General features: G+C 55.1%; 1 protein-coding gene across 1 annotated transcript in view; it reads right to left on the reverse strand.

The window, feature by feature from the left end:
- Window positions 1-20: 20 nt before the first annotated feature.
- The window catches only part of LOC116958450 (phosphatidylserine decarboxylase proenzyme, mitochondrial-like), a gene marked incomplete at its 3' end in the record, with an annotated part of 55549 nt that continues 31698 nt past the window's right edge, over window positions 21-23871 (reverse strand). Inside the window, exons 5-7 of the mRNA XM_032981050.2 lie at window positions 15646-15784; window positions 4310-4447; window positions 21-181 (exon numbers count right to left, since the gene is read on the reverse strand). Of these exons, the coding sequence (XP_032836941.2) occupies window positions 21-181; window positions 4310-4447; window positions 15646-15784 (438 nt within the window). The remainder of the gene's footprint in view (window positions 182-4309; window positions 4448-15645; window positions 15785-23871) is intronic.

The raw sequence follows: 23871 nt of genomic DNA on the forward strand, positions 1-23871 counted from the left end.
GTGACCCCGTGACCCCCCACCTGGTCTGTGTAGACCCGTATGGAGCCCACGTTGGTGGCTCCCACGGCAGCGAGGGCGAGGAATCCGTGGGCCCAGCGGCCCGTCAGCACCACGCGCTCGTTGAGGCAGTAGAGGCCGGGCAGGCGGCGGGACACGCGCGGACTCACGGGCACCAGGAGGCCTGCCGAGTCACGTGGTGGGAGTCACGTGGTGGGAGTCACGTGGTGGGAGTCACGTGGTGGGAGTCACGTGGTGGGAGTCACGGGGTGGAAGTCACGGGGTGGGAGTCACGGAGTGGAGTCACGTGGTGGGAGTCACGTGGTGGGAGTCACGGGGTGGAAGTCACGTGGTGGGAGTCACGTGGAAGTCATGGAGTGGAGTCACGGAGTGGAAGTCACGTGGGAGTCACGGTGTGGAGTCACGTGGTGGGAGTCACGTGGTGGGAGTCACGTGGTGGGAGTCACGTGGTGGGAGTCACGTGGTGGAAGTCACGGAGTGGAGTCACGTGGTGGGAGTCACGTGGTGGAAGTCACGGAGTGGAAGTCACGGAGTGGAGTCACGTGGTGGGAGTCACGTGGTGGGAGTCACGGGGTGGAAGTCACGTGGTGGGAGTCACGTGGAAGTCATGGAGTGGAGTCACGGAGTGGAAGTCACGTGGGAGTCACGGTGTGGAGTCACGTGGTGGGAGTCACGTGGTGGGAGTCACGTGGTGGGAGTCACGTGGTGGGAGTCACGGAGTGGAGTCACGTGGTGGGAGTCACGTGGAAGTCACGGAGTGGAGTCACGGAGTGGAAGTCACGTGGGAGTCACGGGGTGGGAGTCACGGGGTGGGAGTCACGTGGTGGGAGTCACGTGGTGGGAGTCACGTGGTGGGAGTCACGGAGTGGAGTCACGTGGTGGGAGTCACGGGGTGGGAGTCACGTGGTGGGAGTCACGTGGGAGTCACGGGGTGGGAGTCACGTGGGAGTCACAGGGTCGGAGTCACGTGGTGGGAGTCACGGAGTGGAGTCACGTGGTGGGAGTCACAGAGTGGAGTCACGTGGAAGTCACGTGGGAGTCACGGAGTGGAGTCACGTGGTGGGAGTCACGGAGTGGAAGTCACGTGGTGGGAGTCACGTGGAAGTCATGGAGTGGAGTCACGTGGTGGGAGTCACGTGGGAGTCACGGGGTGGGAGTCACGTGGGAGTCACGTGAAAGTCACGGAGTGGAATCACGTGGTGGGAGTCACGTGGGAGTCACGGAGTGGAATCACGTGGTGGGAGTCACGTGGTGGGAGTCACGGAGTGGAGTCACGTTGGAGTCACGGAGTGGAGTCACGTGGTGGAAGTCTGTGTGTGTGTGTCTGTGTGTGTGTCTGTGTGTGTCTGTGTGTGTGTGTGTCTGTGTGTGTGGAGCTCCTCCAGAAACAACGAAAAGCCACTTCGTGTGGCCACGTGGAATGTTCGAACGCTCACTGCGGAGGAGAGGCTGCCTCTCCTCTGTCGGGAGCTGGACCGGTACCGCCTGGATCTCTGTGGCATTCAGGAGGTCCGGTGGACCGGCTCTGGCTCCTGCCACCATGAGGGGTGGACAGTCCTCTATTCGGGGCAGCAGACTGCCAAACAACAGGGTCTGGCTCTTCTTTTGAACAAAAGAATGAAGGGGCGTGGGAGCGTGGCGGTGAGGTGTGGGAAGCTGTAAGCCCCAGGCTACTTTGGGCTCGCCTTCCCATCAACCGGAGGCGAGGAATGGTTGTCGTGGTTACTTATGCCCCCACCGAAGATGAACATCCGTGGAGGGATGCAGGCAAAGCCGATGAGTCAGATGCCTTCTATGACCTGTCACAGGTGCTGGCTAAAGTGGCCCCTCGGGATAGAGTCATCATGTTGGGTGACTTCAATGCCCGAGTTGGTCATGATACTGGCACCTGGTCTGGAGTGATTGGAGGGCATGGGCCAGATCAGCTCAATGACAACGGTAGGAGGCTGCTAGATGTTTGTGCAGCCCATGGGCTTGTAATTACTAACACGCTGTTCCGGCATCGGAGCATCCACACAACATCATGGATGCATGCCGGGTCCAAGCAAGAACATCTGCTGGACTACATAGTGACGGACCAGCAGATGCGAGCCCATGTCCTTGACACCACGACCTACCGTGGAGCTGATCTGCCCTCTGACCATTGACTAGTCATCTGTAAGATGCGCCTGCCATTCTTCCACTCCGGTGGTGGGTGTACACCCAGGACCCCAATCCACTCTAAAGTGACCTGGTCTCAGTTATCTGATGAAAGTTGCAAGCAAGAATTTAATCATCGCTTGCTGCTGGGGTTGGCATCGTCCCCCACTCCTGCTGATGTCGAGGGTAAATGGGCGAGGTTTAGGACTGTGACTCATGCAGCTGCAATGGCTGCTTTGGGTACGCAGTCCAGACCTCCCCAGAGACCCTGGCTGACAGAGGAGGTGTTCAGGATGGTTGAGAAAAAGCGACAGGCCCACTGTCATCGGCTACAGCAGAGATGATCTCCCAAGCGAATGTTGGGGGAGGGTGGCGTTTGTGCACAGACTGCCTTATATGACATCATAACAACAGTCTGGACCACTGGACGGGTTCCGCAGGATTGGAAGGATGCCCTGGTGGTCCCCCTCTTTAAGAAGGTGGACCACACAGACTGTAACAACTACAGGGGCATCTCACTCCTCGGTGTGCCGGGAAAGGTCCTGGCAAGGATTATTTAGCATCGCCTTGCCAGGCACGCTGAGGAGAGGCTTGCGGATCTCCAATGTGGTTTCAGGAAAGGGCGGTCCTGCACAGATGCCATATTTTCTGTCCGTCTGCTACAGCAGAGGTGTAACGAAATTCCAACAAGACCTACATCTCTGCTTTATTGACCTGGTCAAGGCGTATAATACCATCAGTAGGCCTGGGCTCTGGGTTGTTCTTCGTGCTTTTGGAGTCCCTGACCCTCTGCTTACGATCATTAAGGACCTTTATGATGGTGAGCGGGCCCGGGTAAAACTACGTGGCCGGGAGTCAGAGCTATTCCCTGTACACCTTGGGGTGCGACAGGGATGTCCTCTGGCTCCCACTTTTATTTAACATCTATTTTGACCACATAGTTCGTGAAGCATTCGATAGCTGTACCGGGGGAATCTCCATTTGGTACAGATATAATGGGAGGCTGATCGATGCCCGGGTGCGGTCAAGGGATGGCTCCCTATTGCTCAACCACGTTATGTATGCCGATGATTTGGTAATAGCTGCTCATTCAGATGAGGAGTTGGAAACGTTGCTGCTGAGACTGGAGCGTGCCACTAAGAGGTGGGGCCTTACCATCAGCCCCACCAAAACTAAGCACCTGCCTGGGTATTTTGTACCATCGGCCACTCCACCCCCACAACTCCCAATCGATGATAGGGCAGTTGTGGAGAGAGTGGAGAGATTCCCATACCTGGGCAGTCTGCTTATGACCGGCTCCAGTTTAACAGCAGAGGTTTCACTCCGAATCAGTCGAGCGGCAATATCTTTTCATCGGTTGCGTAACGCTGTGTGGAAGCTACCTGGTCTGTCACTCCGCACGAAGCTTCAGGTCTTCTCGGCCACGGTCATTCCCTCCCTTCTCTACGCTTGCGAAACGTGGACCCACCTAATGGAACATCTTCGCCGGTTATAAACATTTAGGCTAGCCTGCCTCCGATCCATCCTGGGTTTAACCAGACTGGATTGTGTGAGGAGCTCACAAATCCTTGAAAGATCTGGGCAGGGTCCCATCGGTGAGCTCCTCCGGCAGGCAAGGCTGCGATGGCTGGGTCATGTAGCCCGCATGCCCAGCCACCGCATGCCGAAACAGCTTTTGTTCGGCCGGATCGAGGGGGCTAAACGGGCGCGGCACGGGCTAGAGAAGAGATGGAGTGATGTGGTACAGGAGGACGTGGAGCTGAGTGGACTTGCCGATGACTGGTACCAGCGGTGTCAAGATCGGCCTCTGTGGAGGAGGCTCGTGAAGGACGCTACTGGGCAGTTGGAGGTAGTCGCCCTCCAACAACAACGGAGGGCGGAGGAGCGACGCTCACAACAACGAGCGGAGCGCCGGGTGGCTAAAGCACAGCGGGTTGGCACAGTAGGGGGCACAGGTGGTGCATCAGCCAGTCATCTCAATCATCTCAGTCAGTCGACCCGTGGCACCTGCTGGGTCTGCCCCGTGACCTCCTGCCAGCGGGCGTTCGACACTTCACGTGGCCTCAGGGTGCACATAGCCTGGCACAAGCGTCGTGGTGATGTCACCGCCACTTAGTGGCGAATGGCGGTTGTTGTTGTTGTTGTTTCTGACCAGGGAAGTGCCTGCGGTGCTGTAGAGTCCATTGGGCGGGTGAGTGGAAGTGGTGGTAGTCGCCTGGCGCCAGGTAAACCACGCAGTGGAACAGCTCGTGGCCCGGACTCACGGACAGACGCTCACCACTGCCTGGGTCTAGCGGGAGAGGGGTGAGGGGAGGGGGGGAGAGAAGGGGGTAGGGGAGGGGTGACGGTGGGGGGGATAGGGGAGGGGGGATGGGGGAGGGGTTGAGCGGATGGGGGGATGAGGGTAGGGGCGAGTGGGGGGTGAGGAACGTGTTGATATTATTATTTGGCGACTACACATTGAGTCTCTGTGTGAGTCTCTATGAGTCTCTGTGTGAGACTGTGTGAGTCTCTATCCATCACTATGTGAGTCTCTGTGAGTCTCTTTGTGAGTCTCTATGTGAGTCTCTATGAGTCCGTGTGTGAGTCTCTGTGTGAGTCTCTATGAGTCTGTGTGAGTCTCTGTGTGAGTCTCTATGAGTCCGTGTGTGAGTCTCTGTCAGTCTCTGTGTGAGTCTCTGTGTGAGTCTCTATGAGTCTCTATGTGAGTCTCTGTGTGAGTCTCTGTGTGAGTCTCTATGAGTCTGTGTGTGAGTGTCTGTATGAGACTCTATGAGTCTCTGTGAGTCTCTGTGAGTCTCTGTCCATCTCTATGTGAGTCTCTATGAGTCTGTGTGTGAGTCTGTGTGTGAGTCTCTGTGAGTCTCTGTCCATCTCTATGTGAGTCTCTATGAGTCTGTGTGTGAGTCTGTGTGTGTGTCTCTATGAGTCTGTGTGTGAGACTCTGTGTGAGTCTCTGTGTGAGTCTCTATGAGTCTCTATGAGTCCGTATGTGAGTCTCTGTGTGAGTCTCTGTGTGAGTCTCTGTGAGTCTCTGTGTGAGCCTCTATGAGTCTGTGTGTGAGTCTCTGTGGGAGTCTCTGTGAGCCTCTGTCCATCTCTATGTGAGTCTCTGTGAGTCTGTGTGTGAGTCTCTATGAGCCTCTATGAGTCTCTGTGTGAGTCTCTGTGTGAGTCTCTGTGAGTCTCAGTGTGAGTCTCTATGTGAGTGTCTTTGTGAGTCTCTCTCTGAGTCTCTGTGAGTCTCTATGAGTCTCTGTGTGAGTCTCTATGAGTCTCTGTGTGAGTCTCTGTGAGTCTCTGTCCATCTCTATGTGAGTCTCTATGAGTCTGTGTGTGAGTCTCTGTGTGAGTCTCTATGAGTCTATGTGTGAGTCTCTATGAGTCTCTGTGTGAGTCTCTGTGTGAGTCTCTGTGAGTCTCTGTGAGTCTCTATGTGAGTCTCTGTGTGAGTCTCTCTCTGAGTCTCTGTGAGTCTCTGTGTGAGTCTCTATGAGTCTGTGTGTGAGTCTCTGTGTGAGTCTCTATGTGAGTCTCTGTGTGAGTCTCTCTCTGAGTCTCTGTGCATCTCTGTGTGAGTCTCTCTGAGTCTCTGTCCATCTCTGTATGAGTCTCTATGAGTCTGTGTGTGAGTCTCTGTGAGTCTCTGTCCATCTCTATGTGAGTCTCTATGAGTCTGTGTATGAGTCTCTGTGTGAGTCTCTGTGAGTCTCTGTGAGTCTCTGTGTGAGTCTCTATGAGTCTCTGTCCATCTCTATGTGAGTCTCTATTAGTCTCTGTGTGAGTCTCTGTGAGTCTCTGTGAGTCTCTGTGTGAGTCTCTATGAGTCTCTGTGTGAGTCTCTGTGTGAGTCTCTGTGAGTCTCTGTGTGAGTCTCTGTGTGAGTCTCTGTGAGTCTCTGTCCATCTCTATGAGTCTCTGTCCATCTCTGTGTGAGTCTCTGTGAGTCTGTGTGTGAGTCTCTATGAGTCTCTGTGTGAGTCTCTGTGAGTCTCTGTCCATCTCTATGTGAGTCTCTATGAGTCTGTGTGTGAGTCTGTGTGTGAGTCTGTGTGTGAGTCTCTGTGAGTCTCTGTCCATCTCTATGTGAGTCTCTATGAGTCTGTGTGTGAGTCTGTGTGTGTCTCTATGAGTCTGTGTGTGAGTCTCTGTGTGAGTCTCTGTGTGAGTCTCTATGAGTCTCTATGAGTCCGTATGTGAGTCTCTGTGTGAGTCTCTGTGTGAGTCTCTGTGAGTCTCTGTGTGAGTCTCTATGAGTCTGTGTGTGAGTCTCTGTGGGAGTCTCTGTGACCCTCTGTCCATCTCTATGTGAGTCTCTGTGAGTCTGTGTGTGAGTCTCTATGAGCCTCTATGAGTCTCTGTGTGAGTCTCTATGAGTCTGTGTGTGAGTCTCTGTGTGAGTCTCTATGAGTCTCTGTGTGAGTCTCTGTGAGTCTCTGTCCATCTCTATGTGAGTCTCTATGAGTCTGTGTGTGAGTCTCTGTGTGAGTCTCTATGAGTTTCTGTGTGAGTCTCTATGAGTCTCTGTGTGAGCCTCTGTGAGTCTCTGTGAGTCTCTGTCCATCTCTATGTGAGTCTCTATGAGTCTGTGTGTGAGTCTCTGTGTGAGTCTCTATGAGTCTGTGTGTGAGTCTCTGTGTGAGTCTCTATGAGTCTCTGTGTGAGACTCTCTTTGAGTCTCTGTGAGTCTCTGTGTGAGTCTCTATGAGTCTCTGTGTGAGTCTCTGTGAGTCTCTGTGTGAGTCTCTATGAGTCTCTGTCCATCTCTGTATGAGTCTCTATGAGTCTGTGTGTGAGTCTCTGTGAGTCTCTGTCCATCTCTATGTGAGTCTCTATGAGTCTGTATATGAGTCTCTGTGTGAGTCTCTGTGAGTCTCTGTGAGTCTCTGTGTGAGTCTCTATGAGTCTCTGTCCATCTCTATGTGAGTCTCTATTAGTCTCTGTGTGGGTCTCTGTGAGTCTCTGTGAGTCTCAGTGTGAGTCTCTATGAGTCTCTGTGTGAGTCTCTGTGAGTCTCTGTGTGAGTCTCTGTGTGAGTCTCTGTGAGTCTCTGTCCATCTCTATGAGTCTCTGTCCATCTCTGTGTGAGTCTCTGTGAGTCTGTGTGTGAGTCTCTATGAGTCTCTGTGTGAGTCTCTGTGAGTCTCTGTGAGTCTCTGTCCATCTCTATGTGAGTCTCTATGAGTCTGTGTGTGAGTCTGTGTGTGAGTCTGTGTGTGAGTCTCTGTGAGTCTCTGTCCATCTCTATGTGAGTCTCTATGAGTCTGTGTGTGAGTCTGTGTGTGTGTCTCTATGAGTCTGTGTGTGAGTCTCTGTGTGAGTCTCTGTGTGAGTCTCTATGAGTCTCTATGAGTCCGTATGTGAGTCTCTGTGTGAGTCTCTGTGTGAGTCTCTGTGAGTCTCTGTGTGAGTCTCTATGAGTCTGTGTGTGAGTCTCTGTGTGAGTCTCTATGAGTCTCTGTGTGAGTCTCTGTGAGTCTCTGTGAGTCTCTGTCCATCTCTATGTGAGTCTCTGTGAGTCTGTGTGTGAGTCTCTATGAGCCTCTATGAGTCTCTGTGTGAGTCTCTATGAGTCTGTGTGTGAGTCTCTGTGTGAGTCTCTATGAGTCTCTGTGTGAGTCTCTGTGAGTCTCTGTGAGTCTCTGTCCATCTCTATGTGAGTCTCTATGAGTCTATGTGTGAGTCTCTGTGTGAGTCTCTATGAGTCTCTGTGTGAGTCTCTATGAGTCTCTGTGTGAGTCTCTGTGAGTCTCTGTGAGTCTCTGTCCATCTCTATGTGAGTCTCTATGAGTCTGTGTGTGAGTCTCTGTGTGAGTCTCTATGAGTCTGTGTGTGAGTCTCTGTGTGAGTCTCTATGAGTCTCTGTGTGAGTCTCTCTCTGAGTCTCTGTGAGTCTCTGTGTGAGTCTCTATGAGTCTGTGTGTGAGTCTCTGTGTAAGTCTCTATGTGAGTCTCTGTGTGAGTCTCTCTCTGAGTCTCTGTGAGTCTCTGTGTGAGTCTCTCTGAGTCTCTGTGTGAGTCTCGTTGAGTCTCTGTGTGAGTCTCTGTGAGTCTCTGTGTGAGTCTCTATGAGTCTCTGTCCATCTCTGTACGAGTCTCTATGAGTGTGTGTGTGAGTCTCTGTCCCTTTCTATGTGAGTCTCTATGAGTCTGTGTATGAGTCTCTGTGTGAGTCTCTGTGAGTCTCTGTGAGTCTCTGTGTGAGTCTCTATGAGTCTCTGTCCATCTCTATGTGAGTCTTTATTAGTCTCTGTGTGAGTCTCTGTGAGTCTCTGTGAGTCTCTGTGTGAGTCTCTATGAGTCTCTGTGTGAGTCTCTGTGAGTCTCTGTGTGAGTCTCTGTGTGAGTCTCTGTGAGTCTCTGTCCATCTCTATGAGTCTCTGTCCATCTCTGTGTGAGTCTCTGTGAGTCTCTGTGAGTCTCTGTCCATCTCTATGTGAGTCTCTATGAGTCTGTGTGTGAGTCTGTGTGTGAGTCTGTGTGTGAGTCTCTGTGAGTCTCTGTCCATCTCTATGTGAGTCTCTATGAGTCTGTGTGTGAGTCTGTGTGTGTCTCTATGAATCTGTGTGTGAGTCTCTGTGTGAGTCTCTATGAGTCTCTGTGTGAGTCTCTGTGTGAGTCTCTGTGAGTCTCTGTGTGAGTCTCTATGAGTCTGTGTGTGAGTCTCTGTGGAAGTCTCTGTGAGCCTCTGTCCATCTCTATGTGAGTCTCTGTGAGTCTGTGTGTGAGTCTCTATGAGCCTCTATGAGTCTCTGTGTGAGTCTCTATGAGTCTGTGTATGAGTCTCTGTGTGAGTCTCTGTGAGTCTCTGTGAGTCTCTGTGTGAGTCTCTATGAGTCTCTGTCCATCTCTATGTGAGTCTTTATTAGTCTCTGTGTGAGTCTCTGTGAGTCTCTGTGAGTCTCTGTGTGAGTCTCTATGAGTCTCTGTGTGAGTCTCTGTGAGTCTCTGTGTGAGTCTCTGTGTGAGTCTCTGTGAGTCTCTGTCCATCTCTATGAGTCTCTGTCCATCTCTGTGTGAGTCTCTGTGAGTCTCTGTGAGTCTCTGTCCATCTCTATGTGAGTCTCTATGAGTCTGTGTGTGAGTCTGTGTGTGAGTCTGTGTGTGAGTCTCTGTGAGTCTCTGTCCATCTCTATGTGAGTCTCTATGAGTCTGTGTGTGAGTCTGTGTGTGTCTCTATGAATCTGTGTGTGAGTCTCTGTGTGAGTCTCTATGAGTCTCTGTGTGAGTCTCTGTGTGAGTCTCTGTGAGTCTCTGTGTGAGTCTCTATGAGTCTGTGTGTGAGTCTCTGTGGAAGTCTCTGTGAGCCTCTGTCCATCTCTATGTGAGTCTCTGTGAGTCTGTGTGTGAGTCTCTATGAGCCTCTATGAGTCTCTGTGTGAGTCTCTATGAGTCTGTGTGTGAGTCTCTGTGTGAGTCTCTATGAGTCTGTGTGTGAGTCTCTGTGTGAGTCTCTATGAGTCTCTGTTTGAGTCTCTGTGTGAGTCTCTGTGAGTCTCTGTGTGAGTCTCTATGTGAGTCTCTGTGTGAGTCTCTCTCTGAGTCTCTGTGAGTCTCTGTGTGAGTATCTATGAGTCTGTGTGTGAGTCTCTGTATGAGTCTCTATGAGTCTGTGTGTGAGTCTCTGTGTGAGTCTCTCTGAGTCTCTGTGTGAGTCTCTGTGAGTCTCTGTGTGAGTCTCTATGAGTCTCTGTCCATCTCTGTATGAGTCTCTATGAGTCTGTGTGTGAGTCTCTGTGAGTCTCTGTCCATCTCTATGTGAGTCTCTATGAGTCTCTGTTTGAGTCTCTGTGTGAGTCTCTGTGAGTCTCTGTGTGAGTCTCTATGTGAGTCTCTGTGTGAGTCTCTCTCTGAGTCTCTGTGAGTCTCTGTGTGAGTATCTATGAGTCTGTGTGTGAGTCTCTGTATGAGTCTCTATGAGTCTGTGTGTGAGTCTCTGTGTGAGTCTCTCTGAGTCTCTGTGTGAGTCTCTGTGAGTCTCTGTGTGAGTCTCTATGAGTCTCTGTCCATCTCTGTATGAGTCTCTATGAGTCTGTGTGTGAGTCTCTGTGAGTCTCTGTCCATCTCTATGTGAGTCTCTATGAGTCTGTGTGTGAGTCTCTGTGTGAGTCTCTGTGAGTCTCTGTGTGAGTCTCTATGTGAGTCTCTGTGTGAGTCTCTCTCTGAGTCTCTGTGAGTCTCTGTGTGAGTATCTATGAGTCTGTGTGTGAGTCTCTGTATGAGTCTCTATGAGTCTGTGTGTGAGTCTCTGTGTGAGTCTCTCTGAGTCTCTGTGTGAGTCTCTGTGAGTCTCTGTGTGAGTCTCTATGAGTCTCTTTCCATCTCTGTATGAGTCTCTATGAGTCTGTGTGTGAGTCTCTGTGAGTCTCTGTACATCTCTATGTGAGTCTCTATGAGTCTCTGTGTGAGTCTCTGTGAGTCTCTGTGTGAGTCTCTATGAGTCTCTGTCCATCTCTATATGAGTCTCTATTAGTCTCTGTGTGAGTCTATGTGAGTCTCTGTGAGTCTCTGTGTGAGTCTCTATGAGACTCTGTGTGAGTCTCTGTGTGAGTCTCTGTGAGTCTCTGTGTGAGTCTCTGTGTGAGTCTCTGTGAGTCTCTGTCCATCTCTATGAGTCTCTGTCCATCTCTGTGTGAGTCTCTGTGAGTCTGTGTGTGAGTCTCTATGAGTCTCTGTGTGAGTCTCTGTGAGTCTCTGTGAGTCTCTGTCCATCTCTATGTGAGTCTCTATGAGTCTGTGTGAGTCTCTATCAGTCTCTGTGTGAGTCTCTGTGTGAGTCTCTATGAGTCCGTGTGTGAGTCTCTATGAGTATGTCTATGAGAGTCTCTGAGTCTGTGTGTGAGTCTCTGTTTATCTCTATGAATGTGTGAGTGTGTGTGAGTGTGTGTGTGAATGTGTGTATGTGTGTGAGTGAGTGTGTGTGAGTGTGTGTGTGAGTATGTGTCTGTCTGTGTGTGTGTCAGTGTGTGTGAGTGAGTGTGACTGCATGTGTGTGTCTGTGTGTGTGAGTGAGTGTATGTGTGTGTCTGTGTGTGTGTCTGTGTGTGTGTGTGAGTAAGTGTGTGAGTGTCTGTGTGTGTGTGTCTGTGTGTGTGTCTGTACGTGTGTGTGTCTGTGTGTCTGTGTGTGTGTGAGCGTTAGTGTGTGTGTGAGTGTCTGTGTGTCTGTCTGTGTGTGAGTGTCTGTGTGTGAGTGTCTGTGTGTGTGTGTCTGTGTGTCTGTGTGTGTGAGTTAGTGTGTCTGTGTGTGTCTGTGTGTGTGTGAGTTAGTGTGTCTGTGTGTGTGTGAGTTAGTGTGTGTGTGTGTCTGTGTGTGAGTGTGTGTGTGAGTGTCTGTGTGTGAGTGTCTGTGTGTGAGTGTCTGTGTGTGTGTGTGTGTCTGTGTGTGAGTGTCTGTGAGTGACTGTGTGTGTGTCTGTGTCCGGCAAAACAACCCCCTACCTCCTCGCGGTGCCGGACGGGCAAATCTGTCGTGGACAGCGCTGTGGGGGGAGATCCAATTTTGATTGGCTCCTCCCCTCATGGCATATGTGTCCACCACAGGGGCTAAACGGGGGCTCTGGACGGGTGCGAGGGGCTGGTAACCCCTCCACCTTCAATTAATAACCACGAAACCACGAATTAAACTGAAATATGTAACAACTAAGCTTGTGCCGGAGGCCCCGGGGGGCCAGGCGTCTATGACGTCTCCTGGCCAAACCCCAATTGGCGGAGCCAGGAGATTGAATACCTACCCTCGGGGCTACTCCAGAAACAACGAAAAGCCACTTCGTGTGGCCACGTGGAATGTTCGAACGCTCACTGCAGAGGAGAGGCTGCTACTCCTCTGTCGGGAGCTGGACCGGTACCGCCTGGATCTATGCGGCATTCAGGAGGTCCGGTGGACCGGCTCTGGCTCCTGCCACCATGAGGGGTGGACAGTCCTCTACTCGGGGCAGCAGACTGCCAAACAACAGGGTGTGGGTCTTCTTTTGAACAAAAGAATGAAGGGGGCGTGGGAGCGTGGTGGTGAGGTGTGGGAAGCTGTAAGCCCCAGGCTACTTTGGGCTCGCCTTCCCATCAACCGGAGGCGAGGAATGGTGGTCGTGGTTACTTATGCCCCCACCGAAGATGAACATCCGTGGAGGGATGCAGGCAAAGCCGATGAGTCAGATGCCTTCTATGACCTCCTGTCACAGGTGCTGGCTAAAGTGGCCCCTCGGGATAGAGTCATCATGTTGGGTGACTTCAATGCCCGAGTTGGTCATGATACTGGCACCTGGTCTGGAGTGATTGGAGGGCATGGGCCAGATCAGCTCAATAACAACGGTAGGAGGCTGCTAGATTTTTGTGCAGCCCATGGGCTTGTAATTACCAACACGCTGTTCCGGCATCGGCGCATCCACACAACATCATGGATGCATGCCGGGTCCAAGCAAGAACATCTGCTGGACTACATAGTGACGGACCAGCGAATGCGAGCCCATGTCCTTGACACCAGGACCTACCGTGGAGCTGATCTGCCCTCTGACTAGTCATCTGTAAGATGCGCCTGCCATTCTTCCACTCCGGTCGTGGGTGTACACCCAGGACCCCATTCCCACCTAAAGTGGCCTGGTCTCAGTTATCTGATGAAAGTTGCAAGCGAGAATTTCATCATCGCTTGCGGCTGGGATTGGCATCGTCCCCGACTCCTCCTGATGTCGAGGGTAAATGGGCGAGGTTTAGGACTGTGACTCATGCAGCTGCAATGGCTGCTCTGGGTACGCGGTCCCGACCTCCCCAGACACCATGGATGACAGAGGAGTTGTTCAGGATGGTTGAGAAAAAGCGACAGGCCCACTGTCATCGGCTACAGAATCCCACGTCAGAGAATGAGGAGGCTTACCGCAGCCTTCGCTCGGAGGTTCGGAGAGCCGTGAGGCGCTGCAAGGATGGGTGGTGGTCGCGGGTTGCTGAAGAGATGGAGTCTGCCTCAGTGGCCCGTGATCACAAATCTCTATTTAACTCCATCAAAAAGTAACCTGCAGCGCCACACCTATTACCATCATTAGGGGAAAAAACGGTGATCCAATTTCCGACCCCCAGGAACAGGTTCGCAGATTTGCTGAGCATTTCTGTGAGGTCCTGGGGGAGGTAAAATCCCTCAGCCAGGAAAACATCGTGGCACAAAGTGAGGATGACACTGCTGAGGCTGCGGTGCCTCAAATATTGGATGAAGTCACCCCCTGTGAGTGGCTGGCTGAGGTGCCATCTGCTGAGGAAGTATTGAAGGCGATCCGGAGTCTGAGACCAGGAAAGGCAGCGGGCAGAGATGATCTCCCAAGCGAAATGCTGAGGGAGGGTGGCGTTTGTGCACAGACTGCCCTATATGACATCATAACAACAGTCTGGACGACTGGATGGGTTCCGCAGGATTGGAAGGATGCCCTGGTGGTCCCCCTTTTTAAGAAGGGGGACCGCACAGACTGTAACAACTACAGGGGCATCTCACTCCTCAGTGTGCCGGGAAAGGTCCTGGCAAGGATTATTCAGCATCGCCTTGCCAGGCACGCTGAGGAGAGGCTTGCGGAGCCCCAATGCGGTTTCAGGAAAGGGCGGTCCTGCACAGATGCCATATTTTCTGTCCGTCTGCTACAGCAGAGGTGTAGGGAATTCCAACAAGACCTACATCTCTGCTTTATTGACCTGGTCAAGGCCTATGATACCATCAGTAGGCCTGGGCTCTGGGTCGTTCTTCGTGCTTTTGGAGTACCTGACCCTCTGCTCACGATCATTAAGGACCTTCATGATGGTGAGCGGGCCCGGGTAAAACTACGTGGCCGGGAGTCAGAGCCATTCCCTGTACATCTTGGGGTGCGACAGGGATGTCCTCTGGCTCCCACATTATTTAACATCTATTTTGACCACGTAGTTCGTGAAGCCTTCAATAGCTGTACCGGGGGAATCTCCATATGGTACAGATATAATGGGAGGCTAATCGATGCCCGGGTGCGGTCAAGGGATGGCTCCCTATTGCTCAACCACGTTATGTATGCTGATGATTTGGTAATAGCTGCTCAGTCAGAGGAGGAGTTGGAGACGCTGCTGCTGAGACTGGAGCGTGCCACTAAGAGGTGGGGCCTTACCATCAGCCCCACCAAAACTAAGCACCTGCCTGGGTATTTTGTACCATCGGACACTCCACCCCCACAACTCCCAATCGGTGATGGGGCAGTTGTGGAGAGAGTGGAGAGTTTCCCATACCTGGGCAGTGTGCTTATGACTGGCTCCAGTTTAACAGCAGAGGTCTCACTCCGAATCAGTCGAGCGGCAATATCTTTTAATCGGTTGCGTAACGCTGTGTGGAAGCTACCTGGTCTGTCGCTCCGCACTAAGCTTCAGGTCTTCTCGGCCACGGTCATTCCCTCCCTTCTCTACGCTTGCGAAACGTGGACCCCCCTAATGGAACATCTTCGCCGGTTAGAAACATTTAGGCTGGCCTGCCTACGATCCATCCTGGGTTTAACCAGACTGGATTGTGTGAGGAGCTCACAAATCCTTGAAAGATCTGGGCAGGGTCCCATCGGTGAGCTCCTCTGGCAGGCAAGGCTGTGATGGCTGGGTCATGTAGCCCGCATGCCCAGCCACCGCATGCCGAAACAGCTTTTGTTTGGCCGGATTGAGGGGGCTAAGCGGGCGCGGCACGGGCTAGAGAAGAGATGGAGTGATGTGGTACAGGAGGACGTGGAGCTGAGTGGACTTGCCGATGACCGGTACCAGCGGTGTCAAGATCGGCCTCTGTGGAGGAGGCTCGTGAAGGATGCTACTGGGCAGTTGGAGGCAGTCGCCCTCCAACAACAACGGAGGGCGGAGGAGCGACGCTCACAACAGCGAGCGGAGCGCCGGGTGGCTAAAGCACAGCAGGTTGGCACAGTAGGGGGCACAGGTGGTGCATCAGCCAGTCATCTCAGTCAGTCGACCCGTGGCACCTGGATCTGCCCCGTGACCTCCTGCCAGCGGGCGTTCGACACTTCACGTGGCCTCAGGGTGCACATAGCCTGGCACAAGCGTCGTGGTGACGTCACCGCCACTTAGTGGCGAATGGCGGTTGTTGTTGTTGTGTGTCTGTGTGTGTGTGTCTGTGTGTGTGTGTGTCTGTGTGTGTGTGTGTCTGTGTGTGTGTGTCTGTGTGTGTGAGTGTGAGTGTCTGTGTGTGAGTGTCTGAGTGTGAGTTAGTGTGTGAGTGTGTGAGTGTGTGTGTGTCTGTGTGTGTGTGTCTGTGTGTGTGTGTCTGTGTGTGTGAGTGTCTGTGTGTGTGTGTCTGTGTGTGTGTGTCTGTGTGTGTGTGTGAGTGTGTGTGTCTGTGTGTGAGTGTCTGGTGTGAGTCTGTACGTGTGTCTGTGTCTGTGTGTCTGTGTGTGTCTGTGTCTGTGTGTGTCTGTGTGTGAGTGTCTGTGTGTGTGTGTCTGTGTGTGTGTGTGTCTGTGTGTGAGTGTCTGTGTGTGAGTGTCTGTGTGTGTGTCTGTACGTGTGGGCTGCCCGCTGTCCAGTGATCCACGCGGGCCCAGGAAGGCGTCCAGGCTGTAGGTGACCCCCTTCACCTGCTCCAGGAGGCCGTCAGGCCCCACGCGGCCCAGGTGCAGCACGCGGCCGTCCGCAGGTGACACCTGGCACACAGGTACAGGCAAAGGTCCCCCAGGTAGCCTCTAGCAGGGCTGCAGGGGCAAGTGCTGCTAGTAGCGAGTAGCACCACCTATGATGTACACACACAGACAAAGGTCCCCCAGGTAGCCTCTAGCAGGGCTGTAGGGGCAAGTGCTGCTAGTAGCGAGGAGCACCACCTATGATGAACACACAAAGCTACCCCAGGTAGCCTCTAGCAGGGCTGCAGGGGCAAGTGCTGCTAGTAGCAGCAGCAACAACAACCGCCATTCGCCACTAAGTAGCAGTGACGTCACAACGACGCTTGTGCCAGGCTATGTGCACCCTGAGGCCACGTGAAGTGTCGAACGCCCGCTGGCCGGAGGTCACGGGGCAGATCCAGCAGGTGCCACGGGTCGACTGACTGAGATGACTGGCTGATGCACCACCTGTGCCCCCTACTGTGCCAACTTGCTGTGCTTTAGCCACCCGGCGCTCCGCTCGTTGTTGTGAGCGTCGCTCCTCCGCCCTCCGTTGTTGTTGGAGGGCGACTGCCTCCAACTGCCCAGTAGCGTCCTTCACGAGCCTCCTCCACAGAGGCCGATCTTGACACCGCTGGTACCAGTCATGGGCAAGTCCACTCAGCTCCACGTCCTCCTGTACCACATCACTCCATCTCTTCTCTAGCCCGTGCCGCGCACGCTTAGCCCCCTCGATCTGGCCAAACAAAAGCTGTTTGGGCATGCGGTGGCTGGGCATGCGGGCTACATGACCCAGCCATCGCAGCCTTGCCTGCCGGAGGAGCTCACCGATGGGACCTTGCCCAGATCTTTCAATGATTTGTGAGCTCCTCACACAATCCAGCCTGGTTAAACCCAGGATGGATCGTAGGCATGCCAGCCTAAATGTTTCTAACCGGCGAAGATGTTCCATTAGGGGGGTCCACGTTTCGCAAGCGCAGAGAAGGGAGGGAATGACCGTGGCCGAGAAGACCTGAAGCTTAGTGCGGAGCGACAGACCAGGTAGCTTCCACACAGCGTTACGCAACCGATGAAAAGATATTGCCGCTTGACTGATTCGGAGTGAGACCTCTGCTGTTAAACTGGAGCCGGTCATAAGCACACTGCCCAGGTATGGGAAACTCTCCACTATCTCCACAACTGCCCCATCACCGATTGGGAGTTGTGGGGGTGGAGTGTCCGATGGTACAAATACCCAGGCAGGTGCTTAGTTTTGGTGGGGCTGATGGAAAGGCCCCATCTCTTAGTGGCACGCTCCAGTCTCAGCAGCAGCGTCTCCAACTCCTCCTCTGACTGAGCAGCTATTACCAATTCATCGGCATACATAACGTGGTTGAGCAATAGGGAGCCATCCCTTGACCGCACCCGGGCATCGATCAGCCTTCCATTATATCTGTGCCATATGGAGATTCCCTCGGTACAGCTATTGAAGGCTTCACGAACTACGTGGTCAAAATAGATGTTAAATAATGTGGGAGCCAGAGGACATCCCTGTCGCACCCCAAGGTGTACAGGGAATGGCTCCGACTCCCGGCCACGTAGTTTTACCCGGGCCCGCTCGCCATCATGAAGGTCCTTAATGATCGTGAGCAGGGGGTCAGGGACTCCGAAAGCACGAAGAACAACAACCCAGAGCCCAGGGCCTACTGATGGCATCACAGGCCTTGACCGGGTCAATAAAGCAGAGACGTAGTTCTTGCCTGGAATTTCCCCCGCACCTCTGCTGTAGCAGACGGACGGAAAATACGGCATCCGTGCACGACCGCCCTTTTTTCCTGAAACCGCACTGGGGCTCCGCAAGCCTCTCTCCCCGGCGTGCCTGGCGAGGCGATGCTGAACAATCCTCGCCAGGACCTTTCCAAGAGGGGGCCCCTGTGGCAGCCACGACAGCGAAGCCGTTCCCTGGGGCGGCGGCGGCGGCGGCGGCGGCAGAGAAGCCGCCCGGCTGGGTGGGGGGGGCGGTGCTCCTACGGTTTCACACTGCCAGGGAATTGGCAGACCCCCCCCCCCCCATCAAAGACAAAGACAAAGATCCCCCGTATAGCCTGTAACAGACTGTAGGGGCAAGTGCTGTTAGCGAGCAGCACCTATGAAGGCCGGAACGGTACACAAGGGGGGTGGGTGGCCAGCACCACGCCCGACCGCCTTTGTCTCCCTAGTGGCGATGTTTACACACCGCTACACCAGGTACTCATTTGAGGCTGAGTCGACCTAGGGGGAGGCCCGGGACCGGTTCAGATAATCGTCACTGGTGTTGGCCGTGAGCGGGAATCGAACCCGGGTCGCCAGGTTCATAGCGTAGCGCTAACCGCTAACCGCTACACTATCGCTCCCCATAGACCCCCCCCCCCTCTCCCACCCACCCACCCACCACCGCAGGCCGAGCGGCACCACGGCGCCGTGGATTGACGCTAAGTTTGTACGGCCACGGCGGACTCACTCGGAGCCGCGGTGAGGAAACTCGCAGGGCGCAGGCGGGTCGGCAGGCCGCTTGGGCGTCGTGCGGGGGGTCCGGCATGCCGTGCCCTCGGTGAAACAACGGAGAGTGGGGGGGGGGGGTGGGGGGCCGGGGGGCCGGTGGTGGGGGGCCGATCCGACCGTCGGGGAGCGGGCAATCCGAGGCTCCTGATTGGACGGGAGGCCAGCGTATCGAGCGGCTTCGTTTGAGACGCGAAAGCCGCTCTCTCTCTTTGGCCCCCCCGCTCTCTCTCTCTCTTTGGGGGGGGGGGGGGGGCTCTTTGTGGAGCGAGGGTTCCCCGGTCGTCCCACGGCCACTCGAGCGTCCGTGGAGACGGTTCGCGGAGCAGCCGGGTCCAGCCACCGCACCCTCAACCCCCACCCTCACCACGTGGAGCCTCGCCATTTTGCGACTTCCCGCGCCCTCGAGGTGGGAGCGTCGGAGCGGCTGGAGGGGAGGGAGGACGTGGGCCCGAGAGGGTGACGCCCGGCAAGGAGGGTGAGCAGGCGAGGCCCGGGACAAAGTGGACCCTGGACCGTCGTGGGGCAGGTTTAGTGTCGATTTGAAGACTCGCACAGAGACTCACTCAGAGACTCACATAGAGACTCACATAGAGATTCACATAGAGACTCACATAGAGACTCACACACGGACTCATAGAGACTCATAGAGACTCACATAGAGACTCATAGAGACTCACACACGGACTCATAGAGACTCATAGAGACTCACACAGAGACTCACACAGAGACTCATAGAGACTCACATAGAGACTCACACACGGACTCATAGAGACTCATAGAGACTCACACAGAGACTCACACACGGACTCATAGAGACTCACATAGAGACTCACACAGAGACTCACACACGGACTCATAGAGACTCATAGAGACTCATAGAGACTCACACAGAGACTCACACAGAGACTCGCACAGAGACTCACATAGAGACTCACATAGAGACTCACATAGAGACTCATAGAGACTCACACACGGACTCATAGAGACTCATAGAGACTCACATAGAGACTCACACACGGACTCATAGAGACTCACATAGAGACTCACACAGAGACTCACACACGGACTCATAGAGACTCATAGAGACTCACATAGAGACTCACACAGAGACTCGCACAGAGACTCACATAGAGACTCACATAGAGACTCACATAGAGACTCATAGAGACTCACACACGGACTCATAGAGACTCACACAGAGACTCACACAGAGACTCACACACGGACTCATAGAGACTCACATAGAGACTCACACAGAGACTCACACACGGACTCATAGAGACTCATAGAGACTCACATAGAGACTCATAGAGACTCACATAGAGACTCATAGAGACTCACACAGAGACTCATAGAGACTCATAGAGACTCACATAGAGACTCACACACGGACTCATAGAGACTCATAGAGACTCACACAGAGACTCACACAGAGACTCATAGAGACTCATAGAGACTCACACAGAGACTCACACACGGACTCACACAGAGACTCACATAGAGACTCACACACGGACTCATAGAGACTCATAGAGACTCACATAGAGACTCATAGAGACTCACACAGAGACTCACACAGAGACTCATAGAGACTCACACAGAGACTCACACAGAGACTCACACACAGACTCACAGAGACTCACAGAGACTCACACACAGACTCACAGAGACTCATAGAGACTCACATAGAGACTCATAGAGACTCACAGAGAGACTCACACACAGACTCATAGAGACTCATAGAGACTCACACACAGACTCATAGAGACTCACAGAGAGTCTCACACACAGACTCACAGAGACTCATAGAGACTCACATAGAGACTCATAGAGACTCACAGAGAGACTCACACACAGGCACATAGAGACTCACACAGAGACTCACACAGAGACTCACACACAGACTCATAGAGACTCACACACAGACTCATAGAGACTCACACAGAGACTCGCACAGAGACTCACAGAGACTCACACAGAGACTCACACAGAGACTCACAGAGACTCACATAGAGACTCACACAGAGACTCACAGAGACTCACATAGAGACTGACATAGAGACTCACATAGAGACTCACACACAGACTCACACAGAGACTCACACAGAGACACATAGAGACTCACACAGAGACACACAGAGACTCACACAGAGACTCATAGAGACTCACAGAGACTCACACAGAGACACATAGAGACTCACACACAGAGACTCACAGAGACTCACACACCGCCGCGTAGAATGAGAATTAAATAATAAAATTGATCAAATAAAACAAAGCAATAAAATTCTCGCGACGGGGCCGTCCTCCTAGACAGTCCCCGTCCCTTCACCTACCTGATGAAGGCCGCTTGTGTTGTGGGCCGAAACGTCGTGAGAACTTCCATTGCGTCATTTCACCTAATCAACGTATTATTTTAGCGTCATTCTACGCGGCGGTGGCTTTACCGAGAGAACCAAGGACGGCGGGTTGACACCTGCACCCCCGCTTGGCTCCGTCAAACCGGGGGGATAAATGGCCGGTGGTGTCGGTGGGTGGAGTTGGTGGGTGGTGTCGGTGGGTGGAGTTGGTGGGTGTTGGTGGGTGGTGTCGGTGGGTGGTGTCGGTGGGTGGGTGTCGGTGGGTGTTGGTGGGTGGTGTCGGTGGGTGGTGTCGGTGGGTGGTGTCGGTGGGTGGTGTTGGTGGGTGGTGTCGGTGGGTGGTGTTGGTGGGTGGTGTCGGTGGGTGGGTGTCGGTGGGTGTTGGTGGGTGGTGTCGGTGGGTGGTGTCGGTGGGTGGTGTCGGTGGGTGGAGTTGGTGGGTGGTGTCGGTGGGTGGAGTTGGTGGGTGTTGGTGGGTGGTGTCGGTGGGTGGTGTCGGTGGGTGGGTGTCGGTGGGTGTTGGTGGGTGGTGTCGGTGGGTGGTGTCGGTGGGTGGTGTCGGTGGGTGGTGTTGGTGGGTGGTGTCGGTGGGTGGTGTTGGTGGGTGGTGTCGGTGGGTGGGTGTCGGTGGGTGTTGGTGGGTGGTGTCGGTGGGTGGTGTCGGTGGGTGGTGTCGGTGGGTGGAGTTGGTGGGTGGTGTCGGTGGGTGGAGTTGGTGGGTGGTGTCGGTGGGTGGTGTTGGTGGGTGGTGTCGGTGGGTGGTGTTGGTGGGTGGTGTCGGTGGGTGGGTGTGGGTGGTGTCGGTGGGTGGGTGTCGGTGGGTGTTGGTGGGTGGTGTCGGTGGGTGGTGTCGGTGGGTGGTGTCGGTGGGTGGTGTCGGTGGGTGGTGTTGGTGGGTGGTGTCGGTGGGTGGTGTTGGTGGGTGGTGTTGGTGGGTGGTGTCGGTGGGTGGTGTCGGTGGGTGGTGTCGGTGGGTGGGTGTCGGTGGGTGTTGGTGGGTGGTGTCGGTGGGTGGTGTCGGTGGGTGGTGTCGGTGGGTGGTGTTGGTGGGTGGTGTCGGTGGGTGGTGTCGGTGGGTGTCGGTGGGTGGTGTTGGTGGGTGGTGTTGGTGGGTGGTGTCGGTGGGTGGTGTCGGTGGGTGGTGTTGGTGGGTGGTGTCGGTGGGGGGTGTCGGTGGGTGGTGTTGGTGGGTGGTGTTGGTGGGTGGTGTCGGTGGGGGGTGTCGGTGGGTGGTGTTGGTGGGTGGTGTTGGTGGGTGGTGTCGGTGGGTGGTGTCGGTGGGTGGTGTTGGTGGGTGGTGTTGGTGGGTGGTGTCGGTGGGTGGTGTCGGTGGGTGGGTGTCGGTGGGTGGTGTCGGTGGGTGGTGTTGGTGGGTGGTGTTGGTGGGTGGTGTTGGTGGGTGGTGTCGGTGGGTGGTGTCGGTGGGTGTTGGTGGGTGGTGTTGGTGGGTGGTGTCGGTGGGTGGTGTTGGTGGGTGGTGTTGGTGGGTGGTGTCGGTGGGTGGTGTCGGTGGGTGGTGTCGGTGGGTGGTGTCGGTGGGTGGTGTCGGTGGGTGGGGTCGGTGGGTGGTGTCGGTGGGTGGTGTTGGTGGGTGGTGTCGGTGGGTGGTGTCGGTGGGTGGTGTCGGTGGGTGGTGTCGGTGGGTGGGGTCGGTGGGTGGTGTCGGTGGGTGGTGTTGGTGGGTGGTGTCGGTGGGTGGTGTCGGTGGGTGGGTGTCGGTGGGTGGTGTTGGTGGGTGGTGTTGGTGGGTGGTGTTGGTGGGTGGTGTCGGTGGGTGGGTGTCGGTGGGTGGTGTTGGTGGGTGGTGTTGGTGGGTGGTGTCGGTGGGTGTTGGTGGGTGGTGTCGGTGGGTGGTGTCGGTGGGTGGTGTTGGTGGGTGGTGTCGGTGGGTGGTGTCGGTGGGTGGTGTCGGTGGGTGGTGTCGGTGGGTGGTGTCGGTGGGTGGTGTCGGTGGGTGGTGTCGGTGGGTGGTGTCGGTGGGTGTAGGTGGGTGGTGTCGGTGGGTGGGTGATGGTGGGTGGTGTTGGTGGGTGGTGTTGGTGGGTGGGTGTGGGTGGGTGTCGGTGGGTGGTGTCGGTGGGTGGTGTCGGTGGGTGGTGTCGGTGGGTGGGTGTCGGTGGATGGGTGTTGGTGGGTGGGTGTTGGTGGGTGGTGTCGGTGGGTGGTGTTGGTGGGTGGTGTTGGTGGGTGGTGTTGGTGGGTGGGTGTCGGTGGGTGGTGTCGGTGGGTGGTGTCGGTGGGTGGGTGTCGGTGGGTGTTGGTGGGTGGTGTCGGTGGGTGGTGTCGGTGGGTGGTGTCGGTGGGTGGTGTTGGTGGGTGGTATTGGTGGGTGGTGTCGGTGGGTGGTGTCGGTGGGTGGCGTCGGTGGGTGGTGTTGGTGGGTGGTGTTGGTGGGTGGTGTCGGTGGGTGGTGTTGGTGGGTGGTGTCGGTGGGTGGTGTCGGTGGGTGGTGTCGGTGGGTGGTGTTGGTGGGTGGTGTCGGTGGGTGGTGTCGGTGGGTGGTGTTGGTGGGTGGTGTCGGTGGGTGGTGTTGGTGGGTGGTGTTGGTGGGTGGTGTCGGTGGGTGTCGGTGGGTGTCGGTGGGTGGTGTCGGTGGGTGGTGTTGGTGGGTGGTGTCGGTGGGTGGTGTTGGTGGGTGGTGTTGGTGGGTGGTGTCGGTGGGTGTCGGTGGGTGGTGTCGGTGGGTGGTGTTGGTGGGTGGTGTTGGTGGGTGGTGTCGGTGGGGGGTGTCGGTGGGTGGTGTTGGTGGGTGGTGTTGGTGGGTGGTGTCGGTGGGTGTTGGTGGGTGGTGTCGGTGGGTGGTGTCGGTGGGTGGTGTCGGTGGGTGGTGTCGGTGGGTGGTGTCGGTGGGTGTTGGTGGGTGGTGTTGGTAGGTGGTGTCGGTGGGTGGTGTCGGTGGGTGGTGTTGGTGGGTGGTGTTGGTGGGTGGTGTCGGTGGGTGGTGTCGGTGGGTGGTGTCGGTGGGTGGTGTCGGTGGGTGGTGTCGGTGGGTGGTGTCGGTGGGTGGTGTTGGTGGGTGGTGTCGGTGGGTGGTGTCGGTGGGTGGGTGTCGGTGGGTGGTGTTGGTGGGTGGTGTTGGTGGGTGGTGTTGGTGGGTGGTGTCGGTGGGTGGGTGTCGGTGGGTGGTGTTGGTGGGTGGTGTTGGTGGGTGGTGTCGGTGGGTGGGTGTCGGTGGGTGGTGTTGGTGGGTGGTGTCGGTGGGTGGTGTCGGTGGGTGGTGTTGGTGGGTGGTGTCGGTGGGTGGTGTCGGTG

This window comes from Petromyzon marinus (assembly GCF_048934315.1).
Source record: "Petromyzon marinus isolate PM22_M1 ecotype Great Lakes invasive population chromosome 77 unlocalized genomic scaffold, UKy_Petmar_22M1.pri1.0 chr77_unloc.2, whole genome shotgun sequence".
NCBI lineage: Eukaryota > Metazoa > Chordata > Hyperoartia > Petromyzontiformes > Petromyzontidae > Petromyzon > Petromyzon marinus.